The sequence below is a fragment of the Magnolia sinica genome, chromosome 11, assembly GCF_029962835.1.
Source record: "Magnolia sinica isolate HGM2019 chromosome 11, MsV1, whole genome shotgun sequence".
Lineage (NCBI taxonomy): Eukaryota > Viridiplantae > Streptophyta > Magnoliopsida > Magnoliales > Magnoliaceae > Magnolia > Magnolia sinica.
The window spans coordinates 56531921-56545935 of NC_080583.1; the positions used below are offsets into that span (position 1 = coordinate 56531921).

The window sequence follows — 14015 nt, forward strand, 5'->3', positions numbered from 1 at the left end:
GGCACTATGTCCTCGCAAACCACACCAGATCTGACAAATCGGATGACTGTGTATTTGAATGGTTATCTCTTTTTGGGCCTTGCAACCTGATCCCTTGGCAAGGGTTGATACTCTAGTCCCTGTCTTTGTTCATTTGTTATAGCTTGCCTCACTACCGTACCTTTTCCATGAAATTCAGTACGGTAGTTAATGATTTGACATTCAACAGGAGGAATGACATATTTTGCAACGAGTGGGTAGGGATTGGTGATGGAATTCACAATTTCAAACTCAAAACTGTGATATGATATGTCATCCTTCGCGTGCTGAATATCGATCATTGAGATGTTAGGTTCTGGAGTATTGACGACTGCCGGCAGGATAATCTCAAGTTTGGCCAGTACGGAGATAATTCAATTTCTAGAAGGAAATTTAACCCTTTGATGGAGAGTTGATGGGATTGCTCTAACAGCATGAAGCCAAGGTCGTCCCAACAAAAGATTAAATGAGGCAGAGATATCAAGAACTTGAAAGGTGACAATGGACACGTCTGGTTCAATCTGTATTTCTATATCTGTCTCTGCCTTCGGGAGTTATCGAAGTCTTTGACGCTCATGTTACTGGGTCTGAAGGAGGATGGTTCGATCCCTAGACGGTCGGCAGTCCTCATGGGGCAAACGTTTAAGCTTGATCCGTTATCGATGAGAACGAGGGGGACCTTGAGATCCCTGTAATGGATGGCTATGTTGAGTGAACGCCCATGCTTGCCGCACTCTGGTGGCAGCTCATCATCAGAAAATGTGATTGCCTATGGTGCGGGGAGCTGCCTTGTCATATGTGCCACTATTTCAGGTGGTATGTCGGGAGAGATGTGTGTATCGTTTAAGGTCTTTGCAAAGATTTCTCGGTGCAACATTGATGTGCACAACAGTTCCCAGATGGAGATTTGTGCAGGAATGGTTTTGAGCTGAGCTGCTACATCGTAGGCAGCTTGAGCCTTATTGGTTGTTCCTAATAAAGCTCCATGGGCTTCTTTCTAGTTTTGATTGTCTCACTGGAAGTACCTACCATTGGGGTTCATGTTGCCCACCTCGGCAGATTCTGGGTAATGTCATAGGACTACTTTTATGTTGTAGGAAGGAATTGTCCTTCCCTCTAGATATACTTGACCCTGAGACTGAGAAGGTATCGTTGATTTCGACATGGTTTGCGGCGAACATGGGGGTTTTCCTTGGAATATGACCAAATTTTCTTGAGGTTTAGGCCGTTCCAAGATGAGAGTCTCCTCCCTTCTTTGAGGTGTGTTTTATGAGGGAGGGATCCTTCGGGCATGTGCCAATTGATGGGGTAGGAGAAAGAAGTTAGGAGATTGTTACTGGGCCAAAGGTGCCCCTTGCAAGACTAACAAGGCAAGATCTGGGGGTCCTGCCTGTAGGATGAGAGGTTAAGAGTTCGACCTGTTTAGATATGAGGGATTTGATGTTAGAGGTGCCCCTTGGAGGATGAGAGGCTCTGCTGCTGGTGCTGCTTCTAGAAGTACCTATGGTTCAGGCGGGGGTGCCTGTCGATATCCCCATGACCGATTCGCTGTATCGGGCATGATTGCATGTATGGAGTGATGCGGGAGGGAGTACGAGGGACGTCATTCCTTAATGTTATTGATGGTAGAGGTGCCCGATGAGCTGGGCCCTACTTGATGTGATGGCAAAGGATTCTGGAGAATGTTGGCCTGAGCCGTTGCATTGGCCTGTGGGGTGATCATGATTTGGCTTTCAATCAAATCTTGGACCACGTGTTTCAAAGCGAAATAGCGGTCCGTTGGATAGCCTCTGGATTGATGATATGCGCAATACTCATTTTCGTTGTAGCTGGGTGGGAAAGGATTTGGTGGAGGCTAAGGTTGGAGTGGTGTGAGGAGTTATTTTTGCACTAACATTGTCATGATCTGACTATATGTTTGTGCTAATGGAGTGAATTTCCTAACCAACATCGCTTGTTTGTTCTGGTATGAGTACTGTGCATTCCCCCTAGTATATTGTTGTTGCTATTGAGGCAGATGTGTCGGGTATCCTTGTTGGGTTTTCTATGGTTGGTATTGTCGGTTTTGATGTTACTCTGGTTGTGGAGCATATTCATTGCCATGAGCGATTACCATGATATTGTTCACTTCAGTGGTTCGTTGTGTGGATGCAGTGCTATTTCCATTCTCATACCCAATGAGTTTCCCCTTGATTTTGTCTCTTTTGATTGAGGAGGCCTGATGTGGCCATGGGGAGATGGTTCTGGCTCTTATCCCGGCCTCCACCTGTTCTCCATCCCGGATGAGTTGGGAGAAGTTCACATAGGGGTATGAGATGAGGTATCCGAAGATGTTTGGATTCGCTGAATGGACTATCATAGAAATCTGTTCCTCATCATCGATGGGGTTTCTCATTTTGGCGGCCATGGCCCGCCAACGTCCCACATATGCGGACAAGGATTCGTCAACTTTTTGTCTTAAGGCAGCCAAGTCTAGTCTTCTCAGTGCCATGTTCAGATTGTACAAGAAACGATCAATGAAGGCCTGAGAAAGTCTTTCCCAAGTTTGAATCTGATGGCTGTCAAGTGATGTATACCAATTTAAAGCGTCACCCTTAAGGGATTTCTAGAAGAGCTGTATCAGGGCTCCATCACTCCCTACAATCGTATTGAGTTCCCCACAAAAGGCTTTCAGATGTGTTGTGGGGCACCCACTACCATCGTACCTTTTGAACTTTGGTACCTCAAAGTTTTGAGGCACTCTGGCATCTGGAAAAGGACATAAATCCCTAAATTTGGTGGATGGATAATCCACTCCTTGCTGCCTTTGCAGCTAGTTTTGCATCAATTGGAGTTGTTATCATAGCTCATCAATTTCTGATTTATTTTCTTGCGGATATCTTGTCCCTTACTGCAAAGCTTGGGCCGCTTCCTCATCATAAGGGTCTATCTCGTCGACACTCTGATTTCCATGGATGGGGGGTTACTGAAAAGAAGATGGACTCCCGCTTATGGGAGGTAATAGGAATTAAACTTTGCTCCCTTTGGGATAGGGTGTGATGTTCGGAAGTAGCTCCCACCTGGGGTATCTACCAAATCCTGATTGTAACTCTCGTTAGGGGGAGTATGTTGGACTCGAAATTGGCCCCCTTCATGGGCATCTTCTAATTCTTGCATGTGTCTCCTGTTAGGGGGAGCTTGTGTTGTGATCTAATTGTGATTCCTATTTCCGGGGAGATGTGCTGGAAAATGTACTAGAAGATGTGTGGGAAGGTTGTTCCCATTTGTAGGAGGATGTTGGTGATCTTGTGTTAATTCAGTAGGGAAAGGATAAATGGAATTTACTGGTGGAGGAAGAGAGAAGGTGAAAAGAAGTTGTGGGATTGAACTGCTTTATGCACTAAGTTGTGCTGCCTGCATGTTCTGTATGATGCCTGGTACTAGGTGAACTAGTAGTTCCTGCATTGCTTTGAGATTTTGAGTCATCTCATTCATGGTTACAATAGCTGATGATTCCTTGGGATTTGCTGGAGGTGCCGGCGCCGGTGCCGGTGCCGGTGCTTTGGGAGCTAAAAAAGCTATCATCTCTTCTTCCTGGGTAGCCATTGCTGCGCGAGATCGGGTAGTCGTAGCAGGGATTGGTGCTCAAACAAGTGTAAGCTAAAGATTTTTTTTGTTTTGTTTTATGGATGCAATGTATGAAGAATGTCCCTTAAGACTGGAGTACCACATGTTTTCGAGTCGAATCTCAGCTAGTATGCTTTAACAAATCCCCAATGGAGTCGTCATTCTGTGAACGCTAGGAAATCGACGCCCATGCTGGTTTTGGCAATTTTTATCGAGGTTTTTGTTTGATTAACTAGGGGGCGATGATGTCTTGGAGTCGCCACTAGCTACTTAATCCAAAATCCCACAGTCAGCTAAAACCTGCAGAATATGCAAAGCTAAATAATCTGAAGACTCCCTTGCTTTAAATTGACTCCTAGTTTGCGATCCAAAATTCTGAGTAAGGGACCTCAGTTACAAAGAGGGAAGGTGTTAGGCACCCTCTCTGCCCGTACAAATGTATGGTCTCTACTCCGTATGGTAAATTAATCTTAAGAGATGGGATGATATGATCGAAGTGGGACTAGAAAAACCTAGATTTCTGATGTAGCAAGATCCAGGATTCCGGCAAGCTACAGAGCATACGTCCAAGGAATGTCTAGAAAAATGGATGTAATGATGCTAACACAATAAAAGAAAGGGACTAGACTACCATGAGTTTCTGATGTGACAAGATCCGATATTCGGCAAGTCACAGAGCATACGTACAATAGTGATCTAGAGGAGCATGGGGATTAAGAAGGGAAATAATGATGTGATGAATGCGTGATGGAAGATAGTATGATCTTTGGCTTGCACTTGAAATAACTAGGACATGGAGTGCACCACAGCTAACCTAAATAGGATTTTTGGAGTTGAGGATGGCTTGAAGGAGGCTAGGGGAAGGCTAAAGGGTGGGGCTTGAAAACTCAAGAGCTCCCTTTCACTCTCACTTGCTCTTTCTCTCTCTCTTACTCTCCCTTAAAATTTTGAGAATTTTCTCTTGGGTAGAAGTGTTGTGTTAAATGAAGAGAGGTGAAGGCTATTTATAGCCTTTTGGGGTGGCATTTTGGTAATTCCAGGGTTTATGGGGGGTAAATGCTGACATGGCGGTTTGTAATTGGTTGAGGGGAGAGAAGTGTCATGTGGCATGTTCTTATAAGCTCTTTGGGTTGGGTAAAATGGTAAATTGGGTGAACTTCGACGATAATTCTATAGGAAAGTTGACTTTGGGAGGGGGACAACTGTGTGCTCAAAGGAGACACCTGTTGGATAGGGGGTGGTACTCCGATTACCGCCGGCGGTAGTCAGACTACCGCCCGGGCTGGGTTTTCCCTAGGTTTTGGCTGGTAGGCTTGTTTCGAGACCTCTGGTCAGCCTAAAGCATGTTTTTGAATGTTTTTGGATAAAAATGGTTAGGTATGTTTTTGGGGACTGGATCGATTTTCGGGTAGGCTCTAGTTTGGATAATGGTTTGGGATTGGATTTAGATTGGGGTTTAGGTTAGGGTTAGGGTTTAGGGAATGGTTGTAGTTTCTGACTCTCTTCCTAAGGGCCATCTTTACTTTATTAAGTTGCTAGCCTGGGTGGGGTGTCTATAGGAAGGATCAACTAAATACTTTAATGATGGAGATTTTTTGGATGGTCTTCAAATTGAAAATTTTCTTATAAAAGTGAGATCATTAAAACCAGCGTCTTCTAAACAGAACAAAAAAAAAAGATAATGAAGCAGCAAATGAATTAATAAATAACCGAATTCGGAGACACTTGGGGAGCAATGTCTGAATTCGGTAGTACAGTTTGGCTTGTTCTCACCAATTACATTGGATTACAATATGCTACTGACACTGACATTGAGTTTCCAAGCTAAACCATCTCAACCAAGTAAGATGGAAGGAGATGTAGAAGAGTTACATCTTCCTATAATCATACAACATGTTTCGTTTGACTCCAAGGAGGAAGGTAAAAAGGTGTCGATCATCAAGGTTGAACTAGAATCCCCTTTTGAAAAAAATAGTTATTGAACTCTTATAATGACCCAACACTTGAAGCCATTGTATATCTCCATACACTTAGAAGGATGTTCGGTCAATTAAGTTCTGGTTGATAATAGAGTTGTTGATAACATACGCCTAGCCAGAATAATAGCTAAATTGGGAAAGACTCAAAATGAACTTATTCCGACTGAGGTCACAATGAGTAATTTTGTTGGAGTAACACAAACGTAAAGTGTTTTACTGGTTAAACTAATAGTGGGAACCAAGAAGGTGTTGTCCACTTTCTTTGTGGTCGACACTTCATTAAATTACAATGCTTTACTTAAATGAGATTAGATTTATTTGTTCTGGTGTATACCACCATCACTACTCCAATTCAAGATATTATGGAATCAAGATAGAGTAGAAATGATTTTGGCTTATAAAAAACTATTCGTAGCTATGTCTAACACAATCGAGGCTTATTTCTATAAAAATGAGATTAGACCAATGCGATTTACTAGATGAGACGAGAATGGTAAACTGACTGGGATTGATGTCAGAATCAACCTAGATAATATCATATAGGATATTGCCACCATGATTCGATTAAATGAAGAGTTGTTGAATGCTGTAATTTCTTTTCGTGCAATTATGAGTTGCACGATAAAAGAAATCCCATGACGAATCGAACTTCGATCACGAACGATTTCATGGCCAGAGTATGGCAGCTCAAGGAGAGTTTACGATGATATGATAATGGATGTTTTATTGTTGTGTTCGAAATAGCAATGTTGGATGATTAGAAAATTGAAGATGGTATTGAAATGAAAGATTTGAAACTAGCTCAAGAGAAATTAGAGGACTCTCAAGCTCAAGTTTAAGATTTTCTAATAGTGGTAAATTTGGGAACAGAATAGCATCCCAAGCCTACTTTTATCAGTGGATTATTAGATTCCCAAATACAGACTGAACTTATTATCTTTCTTAAAGAGTTTGCTAATTGTTTTTCTTAGGATTATCATGAGTTGTCTGGATTAGAGCGAAATTTGATCAAACAAAGGTTTCCTATAAAAGAAGGTTATCGACCTCATAAATAGCCGCTTGGGCAGATGACGGTTGAAGTAACATAAAAGATAAAGGAAGAAATTGAATGGCTTTTGAAAGCATGTTTCATTAAACCCATCAAATATATCGAATGGATTTCAAACATAGTGCCTGTTATTAAGAAAAATAGTAAGCTTAGAGTATGCATTGGCTTTTAAAATTTAAGTCGAACCACCAAAGGATGACTACCCTATGCATATGACCGATCAACTAATCGATCGAGTTATTGGACATCAAATGGTATCCTTTATGGATGACCATTTAAGATATAATTAAATAAATATTGTAGTGAAAGATGTCCCAAAAATAACATTTAGATGTCCGGGTCCTTTGGGTATGTTTTGTTGGGCCGTAATGCCATTTGGACTTTAAAATGTAAGAGCTACTTATCAAAAAACTATGAATGTCATTTTCCATGATATATTGGTCAATTCATGGAAATCTATATCGATGACGTAATAGTCAAATCGGTTAGTTCGGCCAAACATTTTGACAACTTACACAAGTCATTTGTAAAAATGAGATTTCGTAAGCTCAAAATGAACCCCCTTAAATATTCTTTTAGCATATCCGGTCAAAATTTTCTACGATTCATGGTACATCAAAGAGGAATTGAAATCGATCAATATAAGTCACGAGCAATAATAAAAGCTTGGCTGCCGAGAAACAAAACTAAGTTACAAAGGTTTCTTGGCAAAGTTAACTTTATATGCCGATTTATTTCTAACTATGAAGAAAAAGCTAATGTGTTTTGTCCTTTGTTGAAGTTGAAATAAGGAAACAAGTTCAAATAGGAGGCGGAACGTTAGTTGGCTTTTGACAACATTAAAGATTATTTGTCCAAGCCACCAGTGTTGATGCCACCAGTAAAGGGTCAATCGCTCAATTATATGTCGAGACTTCTATGGAATCAGTTGGCACTCTACGAGCACTAGACCATGATGGCCGAAAAGAATGCATGTATTATCTTAGTCGAACATTATTAGATACCAAGAGACTGCATTCCACCATAGAAAATTTGTGTTTATCATTGTACTTCGCAACTACAAAATCACGATATTATTTATTGGACAAAATAGTCAATGTAATTGCAGTAACTGACTTAATATAATATATGTAAAATCGACTAAATTTTTACATCAATCCCAATCAGTTGTACCATTATTTCCATCCATTCATTGGTTCCAGCCAAGCCCTTAGAGGTTTAAGTGCAGAAGAGGGATTCGAAAGGGTCAATTGAAGAAGGAGATTTTCATCAAGATGTACAGGGAAGAATCAACTCAATGAATAGAGCTGCAAGCAAGTGCAATGAAGGTTGAAGGCTGAACTTAATTCACAAAAATCATATTGTCAGAGGTAGAGCCTTCAAACAGAATCTCGTTTGAAACATAAGGAGCAAGTGATTCTAGTTCTTAAATCATTTTCTCTTGAGTTGAAATCACGGGAGCCGAAAATGATGAAACAGCCATAAGAAAAATTCAAAAATTATCAAAAGGAAACGAGAGAGATGAAAGAAAGGGAAACAGTAGAAGAGGGAAATATTTGAAATCATGAATGTATATCGGATGAGATCATACGCATTAATGATGAGATAATCATAACCCCTCGAGTGAAATATAGCAAAGGGAGCAATGAACAAACTGTCATTTGATTGTTCTTTCAGTCACATTGATTAATAGGGAACGAACACATGGAAAAAGACAAAGCACATTAATTAATCGGCCAACGAAACAACATCGCCATCAACTTTTTCTCAAAGTCGAGGCTACATGGGGGCAATGTTGTACCCTATTTTGGACGAATCGAAGCAGAGCCAATAAGGACATGACATGTGGCATTACACCTAGAATATGAGGTGTCCGAATAGATTTTCTGAAGGATTTAGTATAGAGTCAAAAATGACATTAATTTGGGGTTACACGTCATCAGAGGAGGATGTGTGACCCGCAAGATATTGTGTTCGAGAGAAATAGAAGTTTGGAGTACAATCGAGAGACGAAATACGATCGAGAAGAGAAAACTGTGACCGAAGGAAACAAAGTGCGATCAATAAGAGAGGAACGATCACAAAAAGGAAACATAACATAAATAAGGATCCAGAGAAAGGCTTTTTAACTACCGTAACTGCAGGAGTAATGATAGAAATATCTATTAGTGCACTGATTTGTGTACCTTGTTTGTCAATCATGTGCGTATGTATGTCAAGGAGTCGGTTAAGCCCTTAAAAGCTGAAGACCGGAGACATGAAGACTGGAGCATCAAGAAAGTGAAGAAAAAATCTATGAGGGGCCTTAGTGAACCTAACCTTGACCCAAAATAATCCTTCAACCTCTACATAATCCTAACCTTAATAGGTAAACCTTGTTGATCATCCATTAGCCTTATAAGCTTAATTGGAACATGATAAGGATTAAAAAAATGTGCAAAGCTGTTATAAATGTATCTGCCCAAAACAATTTTCGAGTGATCCTCGATCTTATCGACAGGCTGTTAATGGGACTCGATGGAAGCGTAGGACCACATGATCCGATCGAAGATAAAGTCCAACAATCCAACTAATAGATATTTCTCAATGGGATCAATATTGTGTTCAATCATATCGAATGTCTTTCGATCAAATTGACAAAGCCATTAACTAGTCGTTTTATAGTTGTTACAAATTTGTTTCTTATAAAAGAGCATCCGATTCTTGGAAAAAATGGGTTTTTTTTATGTAATCGAAGGCTAGGTGATTTCATATTGATATCCCATATCGTAAACCTTTAATCCCATGAGTTTTAAGTCATTTTCATGAGCTTTAATAATTTAATGAGGATTCCAACCTCCAATGAAAAGATAAACTTGAATTCCACTATTGTCTAGAACTTAGACACAATAAAATTGGTATATTCTTTATCTAAATCCTCTAGAAGACCATTTTAGGTAACTCTCCTAGGATTTCAACTATCTTATTAGTTGTAGGAGATTCTACCACCCTCCCATTACCTTAGTCACCTCAAATAAAGCATCACATACAATGTGATTGATCTTAGAGCTAAAGCACTGGTAAGCATCAATATCAATGATTGTGAGAGCATTTAAGGAATGGATTCAAGCATGAGAGAGCTTTGAAGAGGTGACTTAAAAACGACACATCAATGGGGTTCAATTTGACAATTATGTGTCATGTATGAGTCCCAAGTCTCATTCCTTGTGTATAATTGAGAGCAAGAGTTTGTAACCCAAACTCGATAAGCTCTTGTATAGGACTTAAGCTCTTGTGTGGGGTCAAATTCACCGGATATGGGTGTGTACGTGTTAGTCTTCGTGGGAGCCTCTGACGGAAGTAAATGTAGGTCCTTAGACTAGGACCGATGTTGTTAGTTAGCTGATTGAAAACCAACTAAAGTCTCTTACGGGAGCCTTCGACAAGAGTGTATAATAGGTTCTTGTACAAGGCTGTAAAGTTTAGAGGCGAACTTGATTTAAAACCTCCGATAATAAACTGTTGCACTCAGGGAGAGTGCATCCATCGGGACTAGAATAGGGAAACTGAACTACTATATATGTTTGCGTTTAGGATTGTCATTTAAACATTTTTCTAATTAGGTTTATGTGACTAATTAGTGAATTATTTGTATACATGATTAGATGAATGCTAGGATTTGAATAGTTAGCACGTCCCACACAGATGTACATTATAGTTTATAGGCTAGTTGCTTGATTGACTATCTATTATAGTCTATGTGATTGGACTCTCTATTGGCTTGGAAGCTTTAAAGTTAATTGTTTTACTTAATTTAAATTGACATATTAGTTTAATTAAGTAATTGTGTGTTAAATAGTATAAATTTTTTTGTCCCAATCACCTCCTCCAGGACATAGTCATTCATTCTATAGCTTCTATAAATTTACACGTATAATTGTGGTATCTCACCACACAATTTTAATATTTAGAAAAATAAGTTGTACAATAAAAATCTATAAATAAAAGAAAAAATCTACAGAGCAAGCTGCTCAATCAAATTCAATCCAATTCAATCAAATCCAATTTATCAATTTACTTTATTTCAACTATCTTAGGAGTAGTGATAATTCTTACTTCTTAATTGTAATTTGAATCTATGTTGTTACATTGGATTTGTCTTTTATCAAAAATCAAGTGATGCTTTCAAGTGATACATTCTTACTGTGACTACTACCCATGGATTGTTAGTTTTTCATTTTGTATACTTGCAGTGATATTTTAAAAAGTACTCTTTTTTATTTTATTTTTTATTTTTTTATTTTTGTTTTGTTTTTTATATACAACTTATCTTCGAAGGAAGAGCTCTACCATTTGACTATCACATTATACGTAGAAATTTCTGCATGTGGTTGAATAAACTGCCGGTCTTCTCATATTTTGATCATGCAAATTTATATTGAACGCTTAAAGCGGGTGTATTGGTTAATTTCACATTTTAGGGTCGAAAGTTGATTCAAAAGTTGATACAGGCTAAAGATAACCACATTATCAATTTCGGCGCACGAGCGCACCCATACACGTCATAAAAACACAAGCCGGAGGACTGTCACCACCTGTGTCAGTTTTGTCAATTAGGTTGATGTTCGGAGTCCGGTTAAGGCTAACTTGATGAATATAATATAATAAATGAAATATGCATGTCATTTCGTCATTGCACATAACCTATGCCTGCGGTTCTTTTATAATTTCTTTCCTATGACGTGGCCTAACTCAGTTGTGAACGAGGTTGAATTTTGGTCCAGTGAACTAAAATCACGCTGCGCGTCTGATGTACAGAGTGGATTTATGATTCACAAAACAGTGCGCCTACGCGGAGCAATGGTTGCAAGGGCTGCATGCAACAGGTACTGCTGATAATTCCCGCCCCCTCACGTGCCATCGATGCCACGTGGATTGATACACTTTAGGTTAGAGAAGAGGGGGGGAACTCATGTCGGCGAGAATTGACAACGTGGCGGCCGACTGAGGAGACAGGGCAGCCAAGTGGGAGGATTTCGTGCCCCCTCTTCTTTATTTATTTTATTTATCTTTCTATTTATATTTCGTCCATCTGTTTTTCCTGATGCAGCAATACAGACAGTAGATACACGGGAGACTCTCCCATGTACAAATACGCGTGATACATTTATAAGAAGGATACAGACGATCGATGAGAAGCAAAGAGGAGAGAGAATAGGAAAGTAAACCAGCTGTGAAGGTGAGGATGGAAGGGGACTGTTCCTCAAGCTCGGAATCGCAGCAAGGAGATAGAAACAGAGGCGGAGGGAAGGGATCGCAGGGAGGGAAGCCGTACAGGGGCATCAGGATGAGGAAATGGGGTAAATGGGTGGCTGAGATTAGAGAACCTAACAAGAGAACAAGGATCTGGTTGGGTTCGTATTCCACACCAGTGGCCGCGGCCAGGGCCTACGATACGGCGGTTTTCTACCTCAGGGGGCCATCTGCTCGGCTCAATTTCCCGGAATTCGCCTGCAAGGATGATCTGCTCCATGACTTGTCAGCAGCTTCGATAAGGAAGAGAGCAACGGAGGTAGGTGCTCGGGTCGATGCCGTTGAGAGAGGCCTACACACTGCTGCGAGATTCTCTTCTTGCCGGGCTTCCAAGAATCCCGATCTCAACGAGACACCCAAACCTGAAAGCTCAGATGAGTACTACTACTGAGTATTTCCGTCTCTCTCTCTGGGGAGTTGGTTCGAATTGGGAAGGATACAGTGCTTCCGCTGGGTTTTCGTCCGCGTTGCTAACGTGCGCTGGGGGAGGTGCGATGATCTCGTGCGTGAGTTCAGTTGTGGGATGACGCGAGCAGATGGTTGGAATCAATTCGGATGGTGTTTTCTGCTGAGATCTAATGCGCAAATTCGATTTCAACGTCTTCCCGTTCTTAGCTGTTCTCTCTCTTTTATCTTTTATTTTCTTTTGTAGGTTTTTTTTATTTATTTAAAATGATAGAAAATGAGAAGGGAAATTAGAAATACAAATCTTTCTTTTTACATACTATTGTATCTTCTAAACGGTCTTGACGGTGATGACGATGATGATTGGGGAACAGCTATCGCATACCTCGATTGCTGGTTTCGGGGTTTGTTGAGACTTTGATAGACGTGCCGAAGAATCCCAATCGGACGTATCGGACGTCCGATTGTAAGATTTCTTTGCGGTGCCGTTCATCAGCCGGATTACATCCTGACATGGGTTGGCCGAAAGATCAGATTCGGCCATCCATTACGTAGGCCAGAGAAGCATGTTGGTCATCCGACGTGGGACATGTTTCTCTGACCGTCAATTGCCTCTGTAAACGGCTGACGGCTGCACAAGCTTGACGCTGGCCGGATAGCCACGTTATGGTCGGGAGCGAATTAGGTGCGGCTCTGGCCTCTCCCAAAACGGCGCGGCCCGTACTGTGGGGCGACGTTGATCTATTTATTCTATATCCACTCCGTCCATCATTTCACGTCCTGAGGTCAAAAATGAAGCAGAGCTAACTCTCAGGGACCATACTTGTATGAAACAGTGGTGGTGATCGAAAGATCTACCAATTATAAAAACTTCCCAAGGCCCACCGTAGGGTCCACGGGTACCTCAGGGCGGATTGTACCTTATTTCAAGGACATGTGTCATTGGCGTGCCAAAGATCATTAGAAATATTTCAAGATCATTAGAAATATTTCAGGTCATCTAATGATGAGGCACGAGGCAAGGTCAATCTTCATGTCATCTAATGATGAGGACGGCGGAGAAGTGGAGGCGACGTGGGTAGTGCTGAAAGTCAGGTGGGTTGGGCCAGGTTGGTGCTCAACCCTAAGCCCAACCCAAGGTTCCTATTCCTCATTCCTAGTCCAATACAACTCAATCTCAGTTTAGTAATTCTCAGCCCAAGTCCAACTCAGTTCAATTTTGATTTGAAAATTCTCAACCCAGGGCCAACCCAAACGGGTTTGGGCATGTTGGTCAGGTGGGTACATGCTAATATTTTCATTATTACATTAGTCTATCATATTTTCAATACAAGTTTTATTATATATATATATATATATATATATATATATATATATATATATATATATATATATATATATATATATATATATATAGTTACTTACATGGAACTTTGGAAAATAAACGAACGAGTTAATATACAGGACAACTACTCCTTTAAAAGTTGTATTGTATATCAAGCAATCTATTTGGGAGAGAGAAATCCAGTGTATCTTGTTAGCTTGAGTCATCGGAAATGACGTGGACCAATGAAACCTGATGGCATTGGAATTTCTTATGCGTTCAACACAGATGATTCACACTCAATTATAATTAATTTATAAGGAACTTGTATATTAATTGGGTT

The 14015-nt window shown here is 40.4% G+C and overlaps 1 protein-coding gene across 1 annotated transcript; it reads left to right on the forward strand.

Moving 5' to 3' along the window:
• The first annotated feature begins 11715 nt into the window (after window positions 1-11715).
• Window positions 11716-12665, forward strand: LOC131219171 (ethylene-responsive transcription factor ERF008-like). The gene has a single exon (XM_058214186.1). The coding sequence runs from the start codon at window positions 11876-11878 to the stop codon at window positions 12332-12334; it is 459 nt and encodes a 152-aa protein (XP_058070169.1). The 5' UTR covers window positions 11716-11875; the 3' UTR covers window positions 12335-12665.
• The last annotated feature ends 1350 nt before the right edge of the window (window positions 12666-14015 follow it).

Bases quoted from the DNA above. Each gene is read 5' to 3' on its own strand.
- LOC131219171 (XM_058214186.1), top strand. From the start codon at position 11,876: ATGGAAGGGGACTGTTCCTCAAGCTCGGAATCGCAGCAAGGAGATAGA.